This window comes from Phalacrocorax aristotelis, chromosome 3 (genome assembly GCF_949628215.1).
Source record: "Phalacrocorax aristotelis chromosome 3, bGulAri2.1, whole genome shotgun sequence".
NCBI lineage: Eukaryota > Metazoa > Chordata > Aves > Suliformes > Phalacrocoracidae > Phalacrocorax > Phalacrocorax aristotelis.
In genome coordinates this window covers 6628518-6650222 of record NC_134278.1, presented here as the reverse complement: position 1 = coordinate 6650222, position 21705 = coordinate 6628518, and the positions used below count along the sequence as shown (strand labels likewise).

The 21705-nt window shown below is 40.5% G+C and overlaps 1 protein-coding gene across 3 annotated transcripts in view; it reads left to right on the top strand.

The window, feature by feature from the left end:
• The window catches only part of CLIC5 (chloride intracellular channel 5), a 92898-nt gene that overhangs the window by 55901 nt on the left and 15292 nt on the right, over window positions 1-21705 (top strand). For all 3 annotated transcript variants that reach the window (XM_075086638.1, XM_075086636.1, XM_075086637.1), the window contains exons 2-4: window positions 3907-4016; window positions 4349-4474; window positions 5822-5928. In XM_075086638.1, the coding sequence (XP_074942739.1) occupies window positions 3961-4016; window positions 4349-4474; window positions 5822-5928 (289 nt within the window). In that variant the 5' untranslated portion in view covers window positions 3907-3960. The remainder of the gene's footprint in view (window positions 1-3906; window positions 4017-4348; window positions 4475-5821; window positions 5929-21705) is intronic.

Sequence of the window (21705 nt, the reverse complement as noted above, 5' to 3'; positions counted from 1 at the left end):
TTTTCCTGATGTGAGCCTGATGAATCAAGTTCCAGGGCAGGACCCTGCATCAGATGGTGTGAAGTACCTAAACAGCTGGAGGTTAAGTAGAAAAGCATCTTTTTTTAGTAGCTAAACTAATAAGAGTAAGTTTGTGTGAAGCAATGGGAGCAGAAAGTGATGCTTCCAAAATGGAGCGAATTAACTCTCTAGAAATTAGGCCTCCATGGATTCCAAGCTTATCTATTACTGGGGTCCACATTCATCCCACCTGAATTCAGACACTCACTGGATTCAGTCAAAGTAAAAAGCAGCTAGGTTCATCTTCAGGATGTGCATCCCGGCCTTGCCTGCACAGGAGACCTTCTCTTAGGCATCTCAGTTAAACTTCGGTGGGACGAGTATTGGCCAGCGAGTCTCAACCGGCAAATCCTCAAGTCTGTTTTACTCTTCCACAGTCGTTGTGGGAATTTGCCTTTTCAGATGAGGTCCTTCTCCATCAGAGAGAGAAGGTGGCTCTGAAACCCTTTCTCAGCTTTGGGAGTTACAGTGCACTTTAAAAACTCTGTTTCCTTGATCCTAGTGCCCACAAAGCCTCAGGTCTATCCCTAGTTGCAGTCATTAAATCAGGAATATCCGGTGTTTCTGGCAGGGAGACTGCCTATATCATCAAATTGCTCCTTTTTATAAGTGGTTGATAACTTTTGCTGTGCTTCAGGGAAGCTATGAGAGAAAGCTTTTGTGCTCATTTGTGAATAACTGCAGGCATAGATGGTGTTTCTCCAGCTTATCAATTATTTGCTCTTTTCTTTCCATCCACTGTTTGAGTTCTTGATCTTGATCTTAATTCCTGCATTTCTGAGCCCGTCACCTTGGACGGATACATAATAGGCTTGTATTTAGGCACTACCGAGGTGCTTTAAGCAAGCTGTTTTTCTTTGAAGCTAAGAGTGACTAAGCCTGGGAAGTTCTCTGTTCTTCCTCATCTCCTGGTAGTTAACAGACTTCACAAGGGATCTCAAGACACTCTGTTAAGCCTTTGACATTATTACCTACTAAGGTTTTGCTCTTTCTGAGTGCTGAACATTGAATTACTGGCTGCTGTTAGAAGCAATGAGAAAGGATTCATAAAACCAACAGAGTCTTGCCTATAATTTCTGCAGAAAAAAAGCTGAATTTAATGGATAAATTGTGTTGCTGGGGAGATTTTGATTCTGTTCCCTTCTCTGTCACCAGTTTGCCTTGTGATTTGTGGTAGCATTTTCAGTTATGTCAGTCACATGAGATCAAAACCCATGAGTCAGACTCCACCCAAATCATGAGCCTGGCTTCCAGATCCAGGAGCTTTGAACAGAGATCATGCCATACTTTTTCTTTAGTTTATCTTTTGTTTCTGGAATTTCCTCTGTCTATTCCCAACATGTCTCTAGCAATTAATGTTTTCCACTCTTTTGGAAGCATTGGGAAGATATTTTGACAGTTTGGGACTGTTGGAGGCCTTGTTTGAACTCCACAATTAATTTTATTTTTGATGTCTAAAGTGAATCTTATTTCTTCCAGACTCCACATCTTTCTCCTGTCCCCAGTGACTTCTGCATACCCTAACCTCTCACAGCCCATCACTTCTGTGTCTTCATTGCCATTCATCTGCTTTGTTCCCCCAATAATCCTCTCTGGTCTTGAGAGGACTTTTCACTATTGCCTTGCAGGATGGAGAACGTGTACAAAGATGCAGATCTGGGTAACCGCTAACCTGGTGCTTTGCCTGTTATTGTGAGACAAGACCCCTTTGCTCACAAGGTATTTGCAGGACTTGGCAAACCGGGGTTTTACACTCACTTTGAAGGGAGTCAGATGGAGAGTGAATCAGGCTCAGTGGAGCCAAAGTATATCCAGAGAAGTTCAGATGAGAATCAGCCCTTCTGTCTGCAGTCTTTTGCCCTCTAATTCAGTCGTTGATCTGTTGTTTTTCAAATTTCAGGTTTGTAATATATTGTTTGTAGACTCAGTTAGCCAGCTCTACTATGAAGGGTATGATTATGATTGAGATGGTGAAAAAGCCAAGGGGAAATTTGGTGTCGTATCACTGTTTTCTCCTATAGCATTTGCCTCTTTTTAGGAAGGGTAAGAAGTTCTTGGCAATGGTTTAACAAGCCAAAGCCAAAACAACAAATGTGACTTTGCAGTAATTATTGCATGCAGTACGGTGGTGCCTGCTATTCCCATGGTAACACTGTCATTGTTTTGCCATGAAATTTGCAGAACAGAGCTAACTAATTAATGAAATTTTGCAAAACTAGGCTTCTCACACCTCAGGCAGAATGCATCTTCTCTTGCTCATCCTCTTGCAATACCACTCTTTCACCTACATTGTTTGATGGTTCTTGCATATGCCATGTGCCAGGCATATGCAAGATCCATAATTTCAGGTAAAAGTGCAGTCAAACTGTACCCCAATTTCCAAATACCTCTAGAGTCTGCATGTTTGAAACCAAATCTGAACCCAGAAAAAACCTCTTTACATCTCCCTAAACTTTACGATGGGCTGTCTCCAAGCCTTGAATCGATGTTCACTCCATATTCTGGTGGACTGGATTTTGTTTTTAAACCCAGAATCATAAAAAGCTGTGTTCAAGATATGAGAAAGATTCATGCCATCTACCAGAAAATCTTTCAGCTAAACATTTCACATGCAAGGCCTGAATTTGTAACAACAGGACACGTCTCACAATGTTCCTAGTTGTGCTGTGAACGTTTCGCAGAACTGCAATAATTAGAAGTGATTCCTTCTTTAAGACCGAGAAATGCTACCTCACAGCTTGAATATTAATAAGATAAGATTTATGAGAGCAAACAGAGTAATATAATATTTTCTCCAAAGGAAAAGGGCCTGTATTTGCTTAGCTCTTTCATCAGCTGTTTTCGGACACACACTGTGTGCATAAAATACAGTTATGCAACCCATGTGGGTCAACAACGGATGGTTGGTTGCTTCACCAGGATTATAAGAATCTTTTAAACACAATGGTACCACAAATTAAAATGGAAATCTATCAAAACCATTATCGTTCTGAAAGCTTTGGCCACAAGCATAATTATTGTAGAAGGATGTTGTCCTTGGACACAGCTTTGGCTCAGTTCAGCTAGTGTTATTTGTATCCGTCCATGGCTCAAAGTCAGAATTTGCATGGCTAAGGACCATAAATTTTTAGAGGAAAAAAACAGACTGTTTCCTCAATGCTAACACTAGCAGTTTTATATTGTTTTGTAGTGGTTTGTAGGCAACTCATTAGGTACTAGAGGTATGAACAGAGTGAATGCGGTGGATGAAATCTGCCTTGAACCTTGGAAGGATTTGCATGGAGATTTCTGTCTGGATCTGGTTGTTTGAGTCTAAGGCTGTTGCTTTACTGGATGTGAACAAGAATGAGTGAATGTCTGGAGTCCTTGTGTTTAAGATCTGTGTTTTATCTAGATCTGAAAGTCCACATTTTAGTGGAAATAGTTTACCAATAGTAAAACGGTGAAGTAGATCTTAGGCTGATAGAAGCTGCAGTCCACAGACTTAAATGGAGCAGAAATCCTGTCCTGAGTTTTCTAGCATGTCCATGGAGCAGACAGTCCTGCAGGGATGAGAGTAACTGAAGAGTATGCAGTCTCCTAGATGTTGCTTGCCATCAGCAAGGGACACATCTTTACCCAGAGTTACCCGCAGGAGAGACACCAGGTTGCTTTCTCAAGCTCCTGACAAAGTCTGAATCCTGGAGTAACTCTGTTCTTGTGTTGATGATAAACTATATTAAATAACAGGCACTGTCTGTTGTTTTTAAATTGGTTATTTTTCTTTCAACATCCAATTTTCCATCTTGAGGGAGGTAAGTGACTAACAAGTCTGAAATCTATTTTTCCTCTCTTTCCATCCCTCAGGCTGGTATAGATGGAGAAAGCATTGGGAACTGCCCGTTCTCGCAGCGTCTCTTCATGATCCTGTGGCTCAAAGGAGTTGTGTTCAACGTTACCACTGTTGACCTGAAAAGGTAAAAATTGTTCAGTTCAATTGAAAATAGTTATATGATCCAGTGTTTGCCCTATAGAAAGGCCCCACCAAGTTCAATTAGATTTGTATCTAGCCTAGAGAGTCTGTGGTGCACAACAAAATAGTTGGGATTCAGATTTGGGGTTTTTCACTTGTGGAATGTTTTTATATTAAACAGGGTGCTTGAGGTAGTTTCAAAGTCTTCTAACCACAAACTACAGGGAAAAAAAAAAAAAAAAAGGAAGGCAAACTGATTTTGTAGCAACTATAAATATCTGTGCAACTACCTGACCATAAAGATTACTGATTTCATTACTTTTTCTCTCTCTGCAGAAAGCCGGCTGACCTACACAATCTGGCTCCTGGGACCCACCCACCTTTCTTGACTTTTAATGGAGAAGTCAAGACAGATGTTAACAAGATTGAGGAATTCTTGGAAGAGACCCTTGCACCTCCAAAGTAAGAACTTGGGATTTTTTCAGTCAATATTCCATTTCCTAGGAATGAAAGATGTACTAAGAGGAGTTCCTAAAAAGCGATCCCTCCTCAATCTTTACTTACAGGAGTAATATTTATTTATGAAACTTGCTGGCTTCAGTGAGATGACTTCCATGTGTGAAGGTTGCTTGTATGACTAATAACTGCAGAATGTTTTCTCTGTACACGTTTCAGGATGCCCTTGTATGCAGAATTAAGGAGACCAATACGAGAAAAATTTTATAGGGTTCTGGTGTCCACATTTTACAAAGCTAAAAATAACTTGGAATAGAGGCCAGGAATTGCCACACAAAATGTCTGTGCCAGGGAAAGCATTTTACAGCAAAAAACTGGAGGTTTCTGAGCTGTATGGTGTATTAGAAAGGTTGGAAAGGGAACTGATTACAGAGTACAAGAGGCTCTGGAGGCAGAAAAGTGCTGATTATTCTAGTCAAGAAATGACAAGAGCCCATGACTGGAAGTTATAACCAAACTAATTCAGATTAGAAACAAGGTACAGATTTTTTCAGTATGGATGATTAACCATTGGAACAAGGTACCAAGGAAAGGTTCAGATTCACCAGGTATGCCTTAGTTAGTCAAACATTTTAGACTTAATACAAGGATAATGGGAAAAAAATTGTTGGCTTGTGTTTCAGATTTTAGAATCTATGAATCAATGAAAATTGGCTCAGTTCCTTACGGAGTGTTTTACCTCCAACTGAATCAGCAGCTATAGGCCAGTCCTGAGGCAAGAGCGCAGATATTTAAATTTTCTGTACTCTGGTCCGAGACCACTGAAATCAGTAGAAGTCATAAGTTTGTGCTGGTCTTTCAAATCAATATATTCCTTTGCACCAGATGTCTATAAAAAACAATTCAGAGACTGAAAACTTGATGTTCCTTCACCTGGGTAATACTAACATACCTTGCTATTACAGCCTGGAGTACATTTTCAGCATAGGGAATTAGACACGACTGCCATGCATAGTAGAGCGAGCTGACTGCCAAACTCCCCTGCACCTTTCTGGAAATTTATGCTTCCTTCTGATTTAAGGCCACTGTATCTTGGATCGTGGTCACATAAAGCACCACTGCAATTACCTTTGTCATGAAGCCATCCTTGTGTAACTATCCAAACGCCTACCTTGACAGACACAGATATTATTAAGAGGGACTTGCCAAGCTGTTGTTTTGAGATAGATGACAGCGTTAATTGCAGTTCCTTGTTCAGGGCTTTTTTCTTCCTTCTGACAAATTGTATTTGTAATCATCAGTATGTTGCTGGTAACAAGATGTTACTCTCCACACTGCTTCCTCCCTTTTCAGGTACCCCAAGCTGGCTGCTAAGCACCGGGAATCAAACACTGCTGGAATCGATATCTTCTCCAAATTTTCTGCATACATCAAAAATACCAAGCAGCAGGATAATGCTGGTGAGTAGGATCATTACCAAATGTGCCAGGGAGTTTGTGTACTTGAAACTGGAATAATTTTGCCATTCTTCCATCATTTTTTTATAAACTCTGTTCATATGACGTCAGGTACCACTGCTGATCAACCTGAGATGGTAGGTTCAGTGGACTCAATTCAAATGTCCGTGCTTGAATTGACTACGTTTATACTTGTAAATAAAAGAGGCTGCAGAGCATCCAGAGCATTCAGTAGCCCCTTTACCAATTGCCATGACATGGCTCCTGTCCATACAGCCCAGCGTCCTCACCAGAAAGGGATCCCGTACTACTTACTGGAAGTGGCTGGTGGCCCGTTCTACCTCCTCTACTCTGCCCAGGCACTACTTAGAGGAGTGCTAATTGACTGGACCCAAACCCATGCTAGTACTGAAAATTTAACAGTGAATGGCAGGGTGGGAGCAACCCATGCCCTGACCCTTCATAATTTGTTAGGTGTGGCCATCAGATCCTTGGCCCAGTTATCTCATGATTATGTTACCCTCTTAAAGCTAATTTGTTCATATAAACTGAGTTATATCTGGGCAATAAACATAAAGTAATTAAATGAAAGAAGTGGCTTTAAGAAATGTAAATGCACTCTGAAGCTCCAGACTTTCCCTCACATGTTTGTGTGTCAAGAGAAATACCCACCCCCCAGAAGCTGGATGCCACGCATATTTACACGCATCCTACACTGTCTTTGTAATGAAATTGCTTTTCTTCTCCACATTCCTTTCCCCTCAGAGCGCCAAGTCTTCAGCTAGTCTAAGCTCCTGTTGCTCCATTGAAGCTAATGGATTTGCACTGCCGTACCCCTTGAGAGGATCTAGTAGAATATCTGCAGTCACTCACTGATGTACAATTCACCTTATATTACTAGTTTCACAGACAGAGACCTAAGGCTTGTTAAACACTATGTGCCCATATCATATCATTCAGAGAAGACTAGATTTTTTCATGTTCCAGCTCTGCCACAGATTTCATCTGTGTAATTATATTTCATTTCCTGGGGCTGACCCATGAGATGAAAATGGGTAAATGATGATTTATGTCAGATAACAATCTGCTCCTTAAGTATTTTTGTGTTGTTAACAGAAGGAAATAATTATAGTGCTTTACTTCTCAGGGATGCTAAAAAGTTATTTTTTTGTCTAATGCTAATGGGATGCCCAGCTAACCTCTGCAGGAAGTTGTAAAAGGAAGATAAATTAAAAGTTAGACTAAATAGATGTTACAGTGAAAATAAAATATCTTGGCCGTTTACAAGGAATTTTTATGGTCTGCTCTGCAACTGTAAATCTTAAATTCTGCTGTGCTGCCCCTTGCATTCTAAAACAGCATGGGTATCTGTCCACATGCATAATCCCAACGCGTCGCTTCTCAGGGACTCTACAATATGCAAATCCCTGGGCTCATAAGGGCTGGCAGCTCCAGCCAGTAATAAATGGCTGTCCTGGGGGTGTCTGCATCTGGCTGTAACCAGAGCTGGAATTCAAGGTCGGATATCCGCTACTGAGAGATAAGGAATCTAACCCTGCAAAGTGCTCATGACCGGGTCTCCACATATTTACTGGCTGAGGTGTGATTAATGGGAGCTTTCCTTAGTTCTGCCTAACAAACTCTTGTTTTAGGTACTCTTGAAAATAAAAAGAAAATGCTTCCCAATGGCAATTAAGCACACCAAGGTTATAGAGGAAAGAGGGGTTAAGATGCAGGAGAGCAACAATCTTTGTTCCCTGCAAACGTCCTCACTCCGTTTTGTTAGCTGGTTTGTGCTCTTGTGATGTCCAGACACACTGCAATCTCTGAACATGCTGATACTCAACTTTCCTCTTTGAAGTAGAGAAAAATTTTTAGCTTAATTTTGTACAGCTGGAGCGCTGCAGTGCAAGCAGAATAAAGCAGAGATGAGCAGAGTATAAGTAGTACCTACGTGTTCCTTCTATCAACAAAGTACCCGAAGCCCTCAGAGTCCTTGGGCCTACCAGTGCAGATTTACACCATGTGGGAAGGGGACCTCAATTTCAGCAGAGCGATTGACTTGCAGTATTCAAGGGCCAGGCAAGAACAGCTTTTCCCTTATCCCAGGGACATTTTACCCAGTTTCCTATCCACTTCATCTGAAACTACAGCAGTTATTCTGAAGGCTGATTTGGTTGGCGGATAATGAGCTAATGAAAAGGTAGTTCTGTTAGATTTTTTGAGCAGTGAAAAGACTATGTGCACCAAGGAAAGTACAGCACCACTATATACATATTTCCTAATGAACCTTTTTTTTTTTTGATCAGTATTTTTTAAAATTGCAGCACCAATCAAAAAGGGATGTGGGGCTCTAGCCCTGATGTGATACGTGTCATTTTGCGGCAGGTTCTGATGCATTATCTTTCCTATAAAACAGTAGAAGTAGTTTTATTATGGTTCTGTAATAATAAAAAGCATTTTATAAACATAAAACATTTATAAAGGGAGAATGTCCCTTTCCCTGTCTCCATATGAGCAGGTGAGATCCAAAAAGAACAGAATTTGCTGCATGTGGTTATCTTAAATGGTTCCTATAGACCTCAGTTCTCAGATGAAGGTAATACATGTCTCAGAGTCATCCTCTATATCGGCTCCTAGCTCCGGCTGGCTCAAGTCCTTGGGTTAATCTGGAAAGCCACACCGGTGACTGGCACATCAGCTGCACATGATCGAAAGACAAAAATAGAAAAAGACTTGTTAATAAATCCAAAATAGAATGGAGAACCCAGACCATTATATATATAAAAAATAATTTATTTTAGTTTAGTTGGGAATAGGGGAGTGCTGAATACCAAGTAAGCTAAAGCAGCAAACATCCTGTTGTTTAAATTATGTTCTCTTAACTTGGGAGGTGAATTAATTAATGCATGGGATATCAGGCTGCGAAGTCGTAGCACCAGCCCATCTCTGGCTGCGAGCAGTGTGGGTTAGGTGTAATTATATATGATCATTCTTTGTAGCATACTGGTTTAGCAGAGATGATACAGTCTACATAACATAAGCTCTCACTACAGCCTGTGGCTATTAAATCTTTGTGGAAAAGTGGCATGAAGTGGTTGGGATAATTAATGAGATTTATGCAGTATGAGGATATTGGATGTGAGAAATAATGAGAACCTAATGCATGCCAAAGATAAGCCCAAGCTGGTGTTGCTCCCAGGAGGGTTTACAGCCAGGGTCGTGCAACAACTTCAGACTTCAAGTGATGCCATCACTTGGCTCTGTCATTGCAATATTTCCTCTCCTGAAAGAGGTGGTGAGATGGCACTGATAACAGTCTCTAGCCTTTAAGTAGCTAAATGATTCTTTTTTTCTGATAGTGGAAAAGTTACTGAAGGAAACAAGATTTGTAGTTTCTTGGTTTAATGTGTGTCTGAATTCTTGCGCGTAAGTGAATAGATACAATGATACATATGTCTGTTTGTTTCTAAGATTGTGATACCCTCTGCTGGCAAATATGTGAATATATAAAGCAAGCAGCTTTACAATCAGGGCTGGAACATCCTCTTAACAAAATCGGTTTTCTTCTATCAAGACAGTTTCCTCTTACAAATGTAACATCATCAGAAGAGAAGTGTTTCATAGTAATCTATTGATTTTGACAAAATTTTCGTGGAAAAAAATAATGTTTTTTCTGGGTGAGTTAAAATGACTTTGAAGTAAAATGCTTTAACATTACAGAGAAAAATAGTACTTTTTTCTGGGTATATACCATACTTCAATAGCCACATGCTGTTATGTTTTATGACTGGCACAGAAGCAGGTGATAACCTTCTTCTCTGAGTCTGGATGGCAATATGTTATTGATCATGATTCATTTACTTACCAAAGGTATTTGGCAGCTAGGCTGCCCTGATTTAATAGTTCCCTGAATTTCTGATTCTTTTTTTCCATCTTTGTTTTCCTAACTTTTCTGTCTTATAATATAAAAACGTTGAAAGGTCTGGAACAGGCTGGTGAGGGCTGTAAGCCCAGAAGCAAACATGCTCATGCCATATCAAAGTCCCACCACTTTTAAGCTTCTTGAAAGGGAAGGAATTGATTCCAGATTCTCAGGATGTGGCAAGCTGTGTTTAAAGAAAGTGTGTGCATTTATTATTTCAAGTCATTTCAATTACAACGGGCTTGATTCTTTCCACCCCCCATGTCACTCGATAATTTTATAACAGGCCTCTCTGAAGGAGTCATCTCCCCATCGCGGGATTAGACCCTCGCCTCGCTTCGGCAGCACAACTGGGTTATTCAGTCCTCCGGCCATTGCCTCCAGGCTTCACCGCTTGTACTTGAAATGACAAGTGCTCATTCACACAAGAACAGGAGTCCTCGGGAGAGCTGAGTGGCAGTAGTCTTAAAAATGATTTCCTGGATGCTCTTGCTCAAGTTTTCATGGCCAATTTGAGAGGTTTTGGTTGCTTAGTGATTGTTTAATATCTAGAAGGAGATCTTGTCTGAGCACAGGAAGGTAAACCAAGATCTTGTGAATTTACTTTGGTTCCTTTGGTTGATGCTGAGCACGTCACTCAAGCTAACCAGGGTAGCAACAATTTATGTATTCATTGGAGGAGGATGAAATTTAATTAACTGGAATGCCGTGTACATATTTGGCATCCTGCTTATTAATTTTGCTTGCAAGACTGTATACTGCAAACCAAGGGGACAACCTACAGTAACCACCCATTAACCGTCCCGCCTAAAATTGTAAGTTCTTTGGCTCATAGAATGAGCCCTTTGATTTCATTTATGAGTTTAAAAAGTTGTTCTTGAATTGCGTTCTTAGGGGGCACCAGCTCCAGTGTGGGTGGGCGCATTCATTAGTGGTACGGAAGGGTATTTCACTGTACGGCTCTTCAGAAGGCGCTGAGGCGGGAGACCACCAACATGATTTCATGCAGAGGAATTTCCAGCCGTCTGACCAGAGGACTCCGCTTGTCTGGTTTGGATTTACATCAAGAGGCCAAAAATAAAGGCGCATTTAAGTCATTAACTTACATATGATTAAATGCCATTCACCTCTTTCAGTAGCTACATCACACTTTGTGGTTAAGTGCGTGAGGTGGGAAATGTCTCTCTTCATGTGCTATGCATGTATGTGTACAGTAGATATGCACAGACACATATAGGACTGGAATTAAAACTGGCCTACATCAGTTTTAGGCAGCTTAGACTCTATGGAATCACTCCTGCTGAGAAGAGAGTCAGACCCGCAGTATCGGTACATGCACAGGCTGGACGGCATGCTCTGATCCTTTCCAGAAGCCATCGCATACCTCCTTAATTAAGCAGAAAACCAGTTCATTCCAAAATCTTATCTTCACAGTAATAACAGCTCTGTGGTGCAGACCCTTTGTGGCACCTAAGCTGGTGTGTATAGCTGGGGTAGGAGCTCCCTGGAGTTGTGGGTCAGCCTGCATCATCCTGACAGGTGTGGTCGCATCTGGCCTCTGGCAGCAGGTTGGTGCAGGAGAGCAGAACATCTGTGCCCAGAGCATCCCCATGCTCGGTGGGGAAGGGCTGGAGGTCACCACTCGTCCTTCAGCCTGCCTTCTCACATCCAAAGGGGTGAGATTATAAGGATAGATGTGACACAGCTTGTCCCGAGTCTTTGATCCTTCTGGCCTATTCTGTGCCTAAAGGCTTCACCCTGTGCTCAGCAAAGTTCCTGGCAAAGCCCCTCTTGACTTTAATGGAGCAAGTTTAAAAAGCTGTTTGGATGCCCTTAAATCGATGGGGAGTTTCCTGTGACAGGGATCTTGGATCAGGCTCTAATTCAGGACCAACATAAATGCTTTATGCTTTTTACATAGATTTTCAAACTGCCCTATAAATATATAGGTATATGTATATATACAGGCGTGTGGGTGATGTCTGTGTATCAACTTGCCATTAAAATTTTTCCTTCTTCCTCTTTAGTTGCAGAATTTCCCTTTTCCACTACAAAACCCCACACCCGTCCGAGACCCAGCACAAGCCACAATTTGTCCTATGCTGTGACAATATTAAGTTTTCTCTGTCATGCAACCAAGAAGGACTAGAAATAGCTTTTAAATTTGTTTTAAAATGATTTGCTTTGTGATGGAACATATCAGGATGACAGATCTTGAACTTTGGCATTTTGAAGCACAAAAAAGCTATTTCAGAACATTTTAGACAAGTTTTATGGCTCCCTCGGAGCCGAGTGCTGTTGGGCTCATGGTAGCTAAAGTGTCTGGCAGCTTTACAAAACCAGCCCCAATATAAAAAATACCCAGTCTTTAAAACATATGTAAAATAGCTTTTCTGCAACATTTGTGGCACATAAAGTACCAAATACATGTTGGTGAGTGTGATATAAAGATTTTATTGCCATTCATTTGGGATGACCCATATAACTCACTCACGATATGTTAATAAAACTGTTCTCCACTCTGTCTCTTTATAAAAACACACATATAAAGACCACTAAAACAGTGGTGATAGTTGTGTGCTAACTTGTTAAGTAGTGCCTCAAGTTGCATTTATCATCCATCCTAAATTGCTTTATCTGCTTTCTGCGCGGTAATCAGAGGCTGATTCTAAAATGCTCAGAAACAGCACTTTGCAAAATAAGTTTGCTTAAGAAATAACTTTTTGAAACTTTTCCTCAAAATCATGCTGGCTGGAGGCCCAGAGCCATCAATATTCTGTCTGGTACCAGTGGCAGCTTTAACAACCAATATCTTTTGACCTGCCAAAACTAAGAACTGAAATTTTATGCCATTGGAAGGAAGAGATTTTCACTTTTTTAAAATGATAACAAAATATCATCTTAACCTCAGAAACGTGTACCTTACATGGGATTGTTTCTGAACTTTCCTATCGTTTTGGTTTTTTCCTTCTTCTAAGACCTTGCTAATTAAGGTATGAAGATTTCCTGATAGAAATGTGAAAAACACTACTTGAAAACAATCTAGAACTAAAACTAAAACTCTGTGTAAGTCCAAATGTGATCAGACTGCAAGCCCTCCAAGGCAGGAACTCGGTATGCCTGATTAGCAGCCTTAGACGTAGCCATTCTGGGAACAGTAAATATTTACAATTAAAGTACTAGCAGACATAGTTTTCTGACACATCTGTGCTGAAGTAACTTTGAAACCATAGCATACCAGAGGGAGGGAGGGAAAAAAAAAAGAAAGAATATATATATTTATAAAAGTTCAAGACAGAGAATATGCAAAACCCTAAAAACAGACAAATATATACTGCAGTCAATGAGGTTAATGGTGCGCTCAAATTAAAGCATGTTCTCGAGCCTTGGCTGAATCGGGGCCTATATGCACAGGCCAGGCCTAGACTAAAATACTTGCAGCGGGAACAGTAGTTGGCAGATGCTATTCTTTAAGAGGGAATTATTTCCCCTGTGTGTTTGAATATTCCTCCAAGTGCTGCTGGCTTTACTGGGATGCTTTGTTCTGTTTCCCAGCCGAGCTCCCATGCTCGCACACAGGAGCAGTAGCACAGCTGGAAGTGGATTAGAGCAATCTGGCGGCAGCAGTCCTGGGAGGAATTAAGTGCCTCGCTGCTGGAATGGGAGGCCTAAATTACATTATTATTTAGAATTGAGTTTTAACTTCATTGCTCTATGGTTTCGCACTGGTGGGTAACTCCCCTTGTTGCAATATACTTGGTGCATCTTAAGTATGTTCCCCGCAGCAAGGACTTAGATGAAGTTATGGCCTTACTCAGTAAAGTGTCCAAATCTTATATACGCAGCTGTCCAGATTTAAGCACCCAACTGGTCTTATTGTCCTGAGAGGTTTGTTCACAGACTTATATTTAGCAATTGTAGAGCAAGCTATCATATGGTCGAGAGCCCAGTGACTGGCTCCTGGAAGTCAGTTTGCAAAACTGTTGGTGACTTCAAAGGGAAAGGATTGGCCCAGAATCTGTTTTTCCCAAAGCATATTTTTTGTTTTATGCATGCAAATGTTCCTCATAAAATAATAGGGAAGAGAAGAATGAGACATAACTAAAACTCGGTGCTGCTAATTTTCTTTATTAGATCAGATCTTAAATAGTTGACCTTTAGCTTGAAAACACTGCTGGGAATAAGGTGACTAAATGGGAACTGGAGACAATTCTTTTCTAAATATCCTGATTCTTCTGACTTCAGAAAAAAAATCAGAATTTCATGGAATTTGAGGCTAGAAGAAACTTTGGGTTATTTACTATGATCTCCTGCAAATCACATCTGAGTCAGTTTTTCCCATTGAGCAAACATTATTTCAGCCTTTACAGTATAAGTTATCTTGCATCAGAGCAGAGAATAGGAGAAACTGAAGGGTCTTCAATGCGCAATACCCTTCTAAGTGGGGGTGGAATTTACTGGGTGATAGATGCCCAGCTGATGGCAATAACTGGTCCATATTCTGAACTGCAGAGGAGGGTGAATCATGGTGATTCAGCCAGTCAAAGCTGAAAACCAAATATTTCCTGGACCTTAACCTGGAATCAGGATGACTCTGAACATGTGAGGAAGGCATCTACTCAGCAAGACTTTCTGCACCACTCCAAGGCATTGGTCCAACTGTTACCGTCTCTAGAAGAGGATGACCAGATGGCCATGGATAAGCCCCATCACATATCTGACTAATTAATTGCATATTGGGAGAAAAGATACTGTGATCTTTCCAACCACCTTAAGTCTTGAAGCATGAGATTTAATTACAGTCATTTTCTTAATGATGAAGAGCAGATTCTCTGTGACTCTGAGGGTGGTGCAGACAACCTACCTCGGTTCTTGTTCTAAGACCTAAAAGATGACATTAGAGACTTTAAAGTGCCATGACCCACCCATGGGATTCTATCTCCCTCCAGCCCAGTTTCTCCCATTTCTGCCAGAACTGGATTAAAGCCTGCCTTTTCTTAGTCTTTTTGTAAATGCCCTGAGAAGTAAGCCCACCTCCCCTCCCTCCTTGTTTGTTGCTTGAATAGTTAGTTGTTTTGGCATTGGGGAAACTGAATTTGTCCGATTTCCAACTGTTAGAGCTTTTCATGCCTTTCTCAGCAAGGCTGAAGAGCTCCCTCACACTTCCCCGATGTTTTGTCCGTGGGTAAGCATCTGTGCTTACCTTCTCTCTGATAAGCTGAACAAACAGACTCTTCAAGCCTGACATTTTGAGGCTGGTTACCAGTCCTTGAGCCCTGCATTATTGTTCTCCTTTGACATCTTGCTTGAATTTTCAAAGCCTTTTTTAACTGGAGACACCAGCACTGGGAAAAATGTTCTTAATACTTGTCACAACAGTACAGTTGCAACAGAGGGAATATGACATCCCTACTAATACTTGAAAATTTTTCATACACCCAGGCATAATTAAACCCTTTTTGCTTCTGCTCCTTTCAGAGAGGTGAAGTTGAGGCATAATCACGATGATCCCTAAGTCATTTCATGGGGCTTGAAATAAAAAAACCTCAAAAGCAGAGAAACAATGGAAAAGAATTGAGATGTGATTCATTTATAGATCTCATCACTTCATGTTCTTTTGTATCTGAGTAACAATTTTTGAACACAAAGGGCAGAAAATACTGGAAACATTAAAATAAAACAATCTGAGAATGAGATTTGCTAAGTGAACTGAAGGATCTGGGAACTCAATAAACTCAATAAGTTTTAAACTTCATCCTCAGGTGCTGCTAGCTAGGCATTGCTGTGTTTCCTTCTCACACGTCTTCACTCCTCACTGCGGAAGTAAAATAACTGAGTTGAAATCGGTGGGGTGCAATTGGGATTATCATGGTGTCAACAAAAGCAGACTTTATTCCTTTACATGCCTGGGATTGAAAGAAATTGATATTAAAAATACAAGCACCAACAGGCTGTAGAGGAACAGTCTTCATTGCTTAAATATTAGAACACAAGGGGTCCTCACAGCACTGTCACTAAAGCCCAGTTGCACTTTACCAGAAGCTAACTTTACTCTTATTTTAATACAGAAACATGTAGTTAGTTTCTCTTTGTTAGTCCCAGAATCATCTTGTTTGCTCTTTGGTAGTAAAAAAAAAACCCCTTTAAGCTCCAAATAAGCACACAGCATTATAAAAATCAAGACATTCGAGTGAAAATATCATACTATAAATATGTAGTTTTATAATCTGCAGGGCTTGATGGTGGTTTGTTTCAGGTTTCTGATGCAAATCAGCTGCTGCTTGTCTGCAGTTGGCTTAGGGACACCTGCACAAGACTAGCCTCGGAGGGGTCAGGATTAGGCGCTCAGGGACATGCTCTAGAAATGATGCTTGTCACTTACGTGCTGCTACAGAGTTACGATGATTTGTGAATTGCAAGTTAGGTACTGTTCTTCCTGGGGCACTTGTAGGCCAGTAGTTTTACATTCGCTTGCTTCCTGCCCTTGGGGTCATTTGGACTCCTAAGAGACTTGAAAATGAACCCTTCTTTTGGTGTCATTTGAACACCTGGGTTTTCTTCTTAAAAACCAGCATTTGAAGGTGCTCCAACTGCATTCTTCATTATAATGTTACAAGTATTACATTTATTTCTTGCCTCCACTGTAAAACGAATAAGAAAAGGGAAGTAAGAAACCTGAGTTTTTAGTCTAAAACTAGAAACAAGTCAAAATACATTTCCTAGATACTTGAAAATGATATGTCTAATTTTCTTTTTAAAGCCATCAATTCACCTGTTTCACTGGGTTTAATTTGGGAGCAGGACAGACAGTATCATGAAAATACGATGATGCCTCTTTTTTTTGTTATATTTACAGTTTACCCCCCTCAACCTGAAACATATGCCCATGGCTCATGCATTACTGCTTTTTCCAATATAAAGTTTGTAGCTGAGGAGTGCTATTATCCTTACTTTGTATATAGGAAGTTGAAAGGCAGAGAATTTAAATAATTTCTATAAGGTCATGTAGAAAAGCTTGGGAAGAAGAGACTCAGGTCCTCTAAATCCAGGTAACCTCTTAACCCTTGGATCATCGTGCTCTGGCTTAGGAACGGGTACCTGGGTAATCAAGGTTTCAGCCTCTCTGAGACTAAGACTTACCTTCTGTGAAGTTTTTGAGACAGGTCTGTCAAAATATCCCAAACTTTTGGGATGAAGCTCTAATCAATCAATCCACATCATCAAGGGTTTTTAGATGGGGTGGGGAGGGAAGGGAAGAGGGGTGATAAAGGAGGGATCGTCTCACATAAGTTTGTCTAAAAGTTACACATTAGTCATTCACTAATTCTGGCTTCTTTTGTGATCAATGGAGAGGGACATAAATCCATTTCTGAAGAGCAGTTTGATTTGTCTTAAAATATGGATCTAGAGCTGGGAGAACCTCCTTTAGAGGTGCCTGGTTTTCATTGCTATCTATAAAGGAGACTTGGACAAATAGATTGGACTAATTACCTAACCCTTACATGGCTAAAGTTAGATAAGATTAATCCTATCCATAAGTAAATGAATAGATTTTTGACAAGTCTGGGTTCCTAAGGTTCCTTTAGGTATCTAATGTGTGTATTTCAGCTCCATGTTCTTCTCAGTCCTGATGAAAGTGCTCCTGGGAATTTGCACCTCTGTTTCTCTCACTGGATATACACAGAACATATGTGCCAACATATATGGAGAATATGCACCTATTTATGTCTGGTTCAGACCGTGTCTGAAAGGCAGCCTCTGACCAAAGTTGTGTGGCTGTTTGCACGTGTGATCCTGTGTCTGTGTGAGCTCTCCCGCTCCTGGAGTATGCTCACCTCAATGCTGACCAGGAGTAAAAATCCCCTTTCAGGTCCCAGCTCTGACTGACCTGGAGGATGAATAAGAGAAACCCCTATCCAGGGAAGTTGAGTTGAGGAATAAGAGACACGGATCTATTTCTCTTCTGGGTACACAACTAGGTATTTGTTGATTCATTAAGTGAGTAGAAACAAACAGATCACAACTTTTCAGCATGGTTGTGTGGGCATTTACCTTTATTGTGGGAACATGCTCAAGTCTCTCTTCCAGTGAATATTGAATTATTTATCTGGAGTGGAACATCTTTAATAAGAGAGGTGACTCACCCCAGAAACTCCCTTTGGCCCAGAGTTAGGCATCTAAATGCCTTGGATGCATGGGAGCGTACAACCTCCATCCTTCTCCTCTGCATTTCCAATGGCTCTCAGTGACTGCCCACTCATTTGCCTCTCAATATAGACACTGCTCGTAGCTGCGGATTTTACAAGGCAGAAACATGCCTGGAAAGGATGTTGCAATGCTCAAATTGGCAACGTACTTGCCCTTTGGCAAGTAAGCCCTAATATTTAAGCAACTTTAAAAAAAATGAGAGGTATTATCCTACATCATGTAGGTGAACTGTGAAATTATATTCAAAGGGTAGGATTCATCTCGCCTAACTTCACCTCCCTGAAAGTTAGGTGTCTAGTCTGAGCTAGTCCTTTAGACTTCGTCTGCAATTCACCCCGCGAGAAGGGCATATGTGGGGTGAGTCACACGAAGTTTAAATCAGGTGTCTCGAGCAGTTGGAAGGAATTGCCCTCTGGAGGTGCTTAGTACCTCTGAGCAGAGAGGGAACCTACATAACCAGCTTAGACAAGACACCTGACTCATAAATGGCTAAACAGAAGAAATCAAGGCAGCATTCAAATCTCAAGGGTTATATTGAAATCATAGGGGGGAAGATAAACTGTTCAATATGTAATACAGTGGCACGCATATTGCAGTCACAGCTCCTCCATGTGCGAAGGATTAATCTATACAGATTAAAGTTACAATACCCTGTTGAGGCTGCCTGAAATAAAAATAAGCAGGATGGAGAAAAAAGAGAGTGAAAATATGAATCCTTGGCCTTTAATCAGACTGTCAGACTAGTAGAAAGATATTATTTTCTTACCTTAAATTGCTGTTTCTTAGCTGGATTCTCTCTCCTACCAGAAAACAGTATTTGGTCTCATACAGTATCAAACTCTGAATCTGGAAGTGATCAGGAAAGGTGGTTTGTTTTTTTAAAGGAAAAATAAATCTCAGATTGTTTGTGTGAGACTTTGGGTGAATATTTATGTACTGTTCCCCCTTTTCCCTCATTGCGTATTTCACCAAGTTCATTTGCGTGTGTTACAGGATAAATCTTACTGGAGGGCAGTGGAAGAAAGCAGTAAAAAGGAAAAGCATCAATCAGTGATCCAGGGTAGCAGCAGTAATTGCTGTTCATTTTTGTACATGGGTCATTGTTTGTTGAACTTGCCTGGGCTCGACAATTAAGAAACTTGCAGTTCTGGCGAGGTCAGTCTCAGGTGGTTTCAGATGATGGCTACAAAAGCCATTATGGTGCTGGGCTTCGATGACTTTGAAGCCTTATTGTCACTGTGCTTTCTGTGGTATTCACTTACGAAGAGGACTACCTATATTTTACTTTGTCTCAGAGCAAATATTTTGTGACAAAATGTTTATTTGACAAAAAAAAAAATGCCATGGGGGATGTGAGTAACCTGGGTTATTGGCAAACGTGGGTTGAACTTGTTGAATAATGACTTGCTTTGAAAAGTAAAAATATTTTCTTTTAAAGTTGTTGAAACAAAAGGTTATCCTCTTTTTAATATGGAAATGACATGTTAATTTTTAAGATTATCAACATTTTAAAAGTGATGTGAAAATGATTTAGTGTCTAGGCACAACTTGCTTAACCAACCACCCCAAAACACGACTTGATTTTGTTTTCATGTTTGTTTGGAAAACTTACATTATTTTGCTTTAAGTTTGTTTAAAAATTGAACTAGTTTTGCTCTCTCTTGATGTAAATCAAATAGGTTTTATGTTCAATTTGGCCAAAGAATCATTTGTTCTTAGTGTTTTTATTGTGCCCTCTATGCTTTGCATCTCTTCCCATAATAACTATCAAGTAAAATCCTCATCCTGCAAATGGTTCCACTCAGACACATAAAATAGGAGTCATCTCACCTAATTTTAGCTATTTTAAATTTAGGTAGCTCGTCTGACTATTCTCAAAAGAGAGAGAGAGAGAGAGGCTCCTCTGGTGGTAATTCAGCTTTTCCTAGGCTACTATTTTAGGATGGAATGATTTACCTTCCAGTGGCTCCTTTAGGCCACAGAGATTGGCGTTTATGTGCTTTGTCTGCTTTGCTATTTCTTCTCGTCCCAGCATTAAACAAGGAAGGAAATATTTGGAGTTCAAGGAAGGGGAAGAAGAGTCCTTGTCTGACCTCTGCAAATGCTGTGGGTGTGGGCAGTGTGAATCAGTTTTACTTTTTCCAAACCATTTTTCTTTTACTACTTTCTAGTTACTTTCCATTTTGCTTCAGCCTTATTTGACCCACAGAAAATAGAGATGGAAACGACCGGTGACGCTGGAAGTTTTATGGCCTGTATTATTTAGGAGGTCAGATTAACTGATTATAATAGTCCCTTTTGGCTTTAAAAACTGCTGAAGAAATCCTAACCCCACTGAAGTCAACAGCAAAACTTCCATGGGCTTCGATATGGCCAAAATTTCACCCTGAGTACCTAGTAATGAATCTTTGTCATCTGGCCCTCCCCTCGACTTGCAGGATTGCTCCATGCATTACATTTTCCAATGTTTTGTTCAGTTGTGGTATAAATACTTCAAGACACACAGATTTTTCTTTGTCCCCTGGAAATAGTTGCACAGGCTAATAGTTTAAGGAAGCTTTTGCTTGCAATGTTGATTAACAGAGCCAAAGTATGTTCTTGGTTGAACTGGAGTAAATATGGAATGCTTGTCGACAATGCGGAGTTACTCCTCTTTTATGTCAGTGTAACTGAGAGCACAATTTTACCAATTATTAACTTTTGTTACATTATTTGTATTTCTCTGTGTGTCAGGATTTGTTAATCTCATTGTTCAACATCAAGTAACCTTTTGCTGAAAACAGAGCGTCATTGTGAATTAGGTATCATCAGCTAAATTGAACCTCACCCTGTGCATCTGACAGATGGTAATACATTCATTAAATGTTCTGTGGTTGCTTTGAGGTTGAAAAGTGCTGTTTTTCTGGCTTCTAACTCAGGATTCTTAAGTAAAGTTGTATAAAAGCATAGTTTTGAAGGGAGAAGGAAAATCACAAAGAGCTCATGAGGTTTTTTTGTTAATATTGTTATTTGCTACTGGGGAGATGACATGGCAGGACCGTGATCGCTGCAAGTTGGCTTTGGCTGCATAAGTAGCCCAGATGGAGTAGCGAAGGGTGAGAGAGGTAGTTCCACCATGGATTTAGTATACACACAGGTAGAACTTCATGGAATTTGAAGTTATATTAAATGCAGTCTGATTTGTGCTTGGTGCTTGGTGATTTCACTGTCCAGAAAGATGGTTTCACGAGTCCAGACATTGCAGTTGCTGCAAGGGTAACCTGATGACAAGTCTTGTCTCACAGAGCTGGTCACATTTGGGATCTCTAAGTTCATACTGAAAGTCTGCAGGGTGGGGAAGCAATTGGAGGTAGAAATTTCAAAAGCAGCACAGAGCCACAATCTCAGGCATAATTCTACTTGCTGTTGTAATATTGAATCCTCCACCCTGACATTAGCAAGACAATGCAAGGCTGAGATTAGACACTTCAGGGTGAGCTCTCCACATTTAGGGGTCACCTAAACCAAGTATAGAAGAGAAGACTCCACTTACTACAGAGGATGCTCAGGGTGTTTAATTCAAACCTACCTATTTAATTTACTCACTTCAGGGAAGATTAATCCCACCCATTGACTTGCAATGGAGTCTCAGCTGTTAACAGCAAACC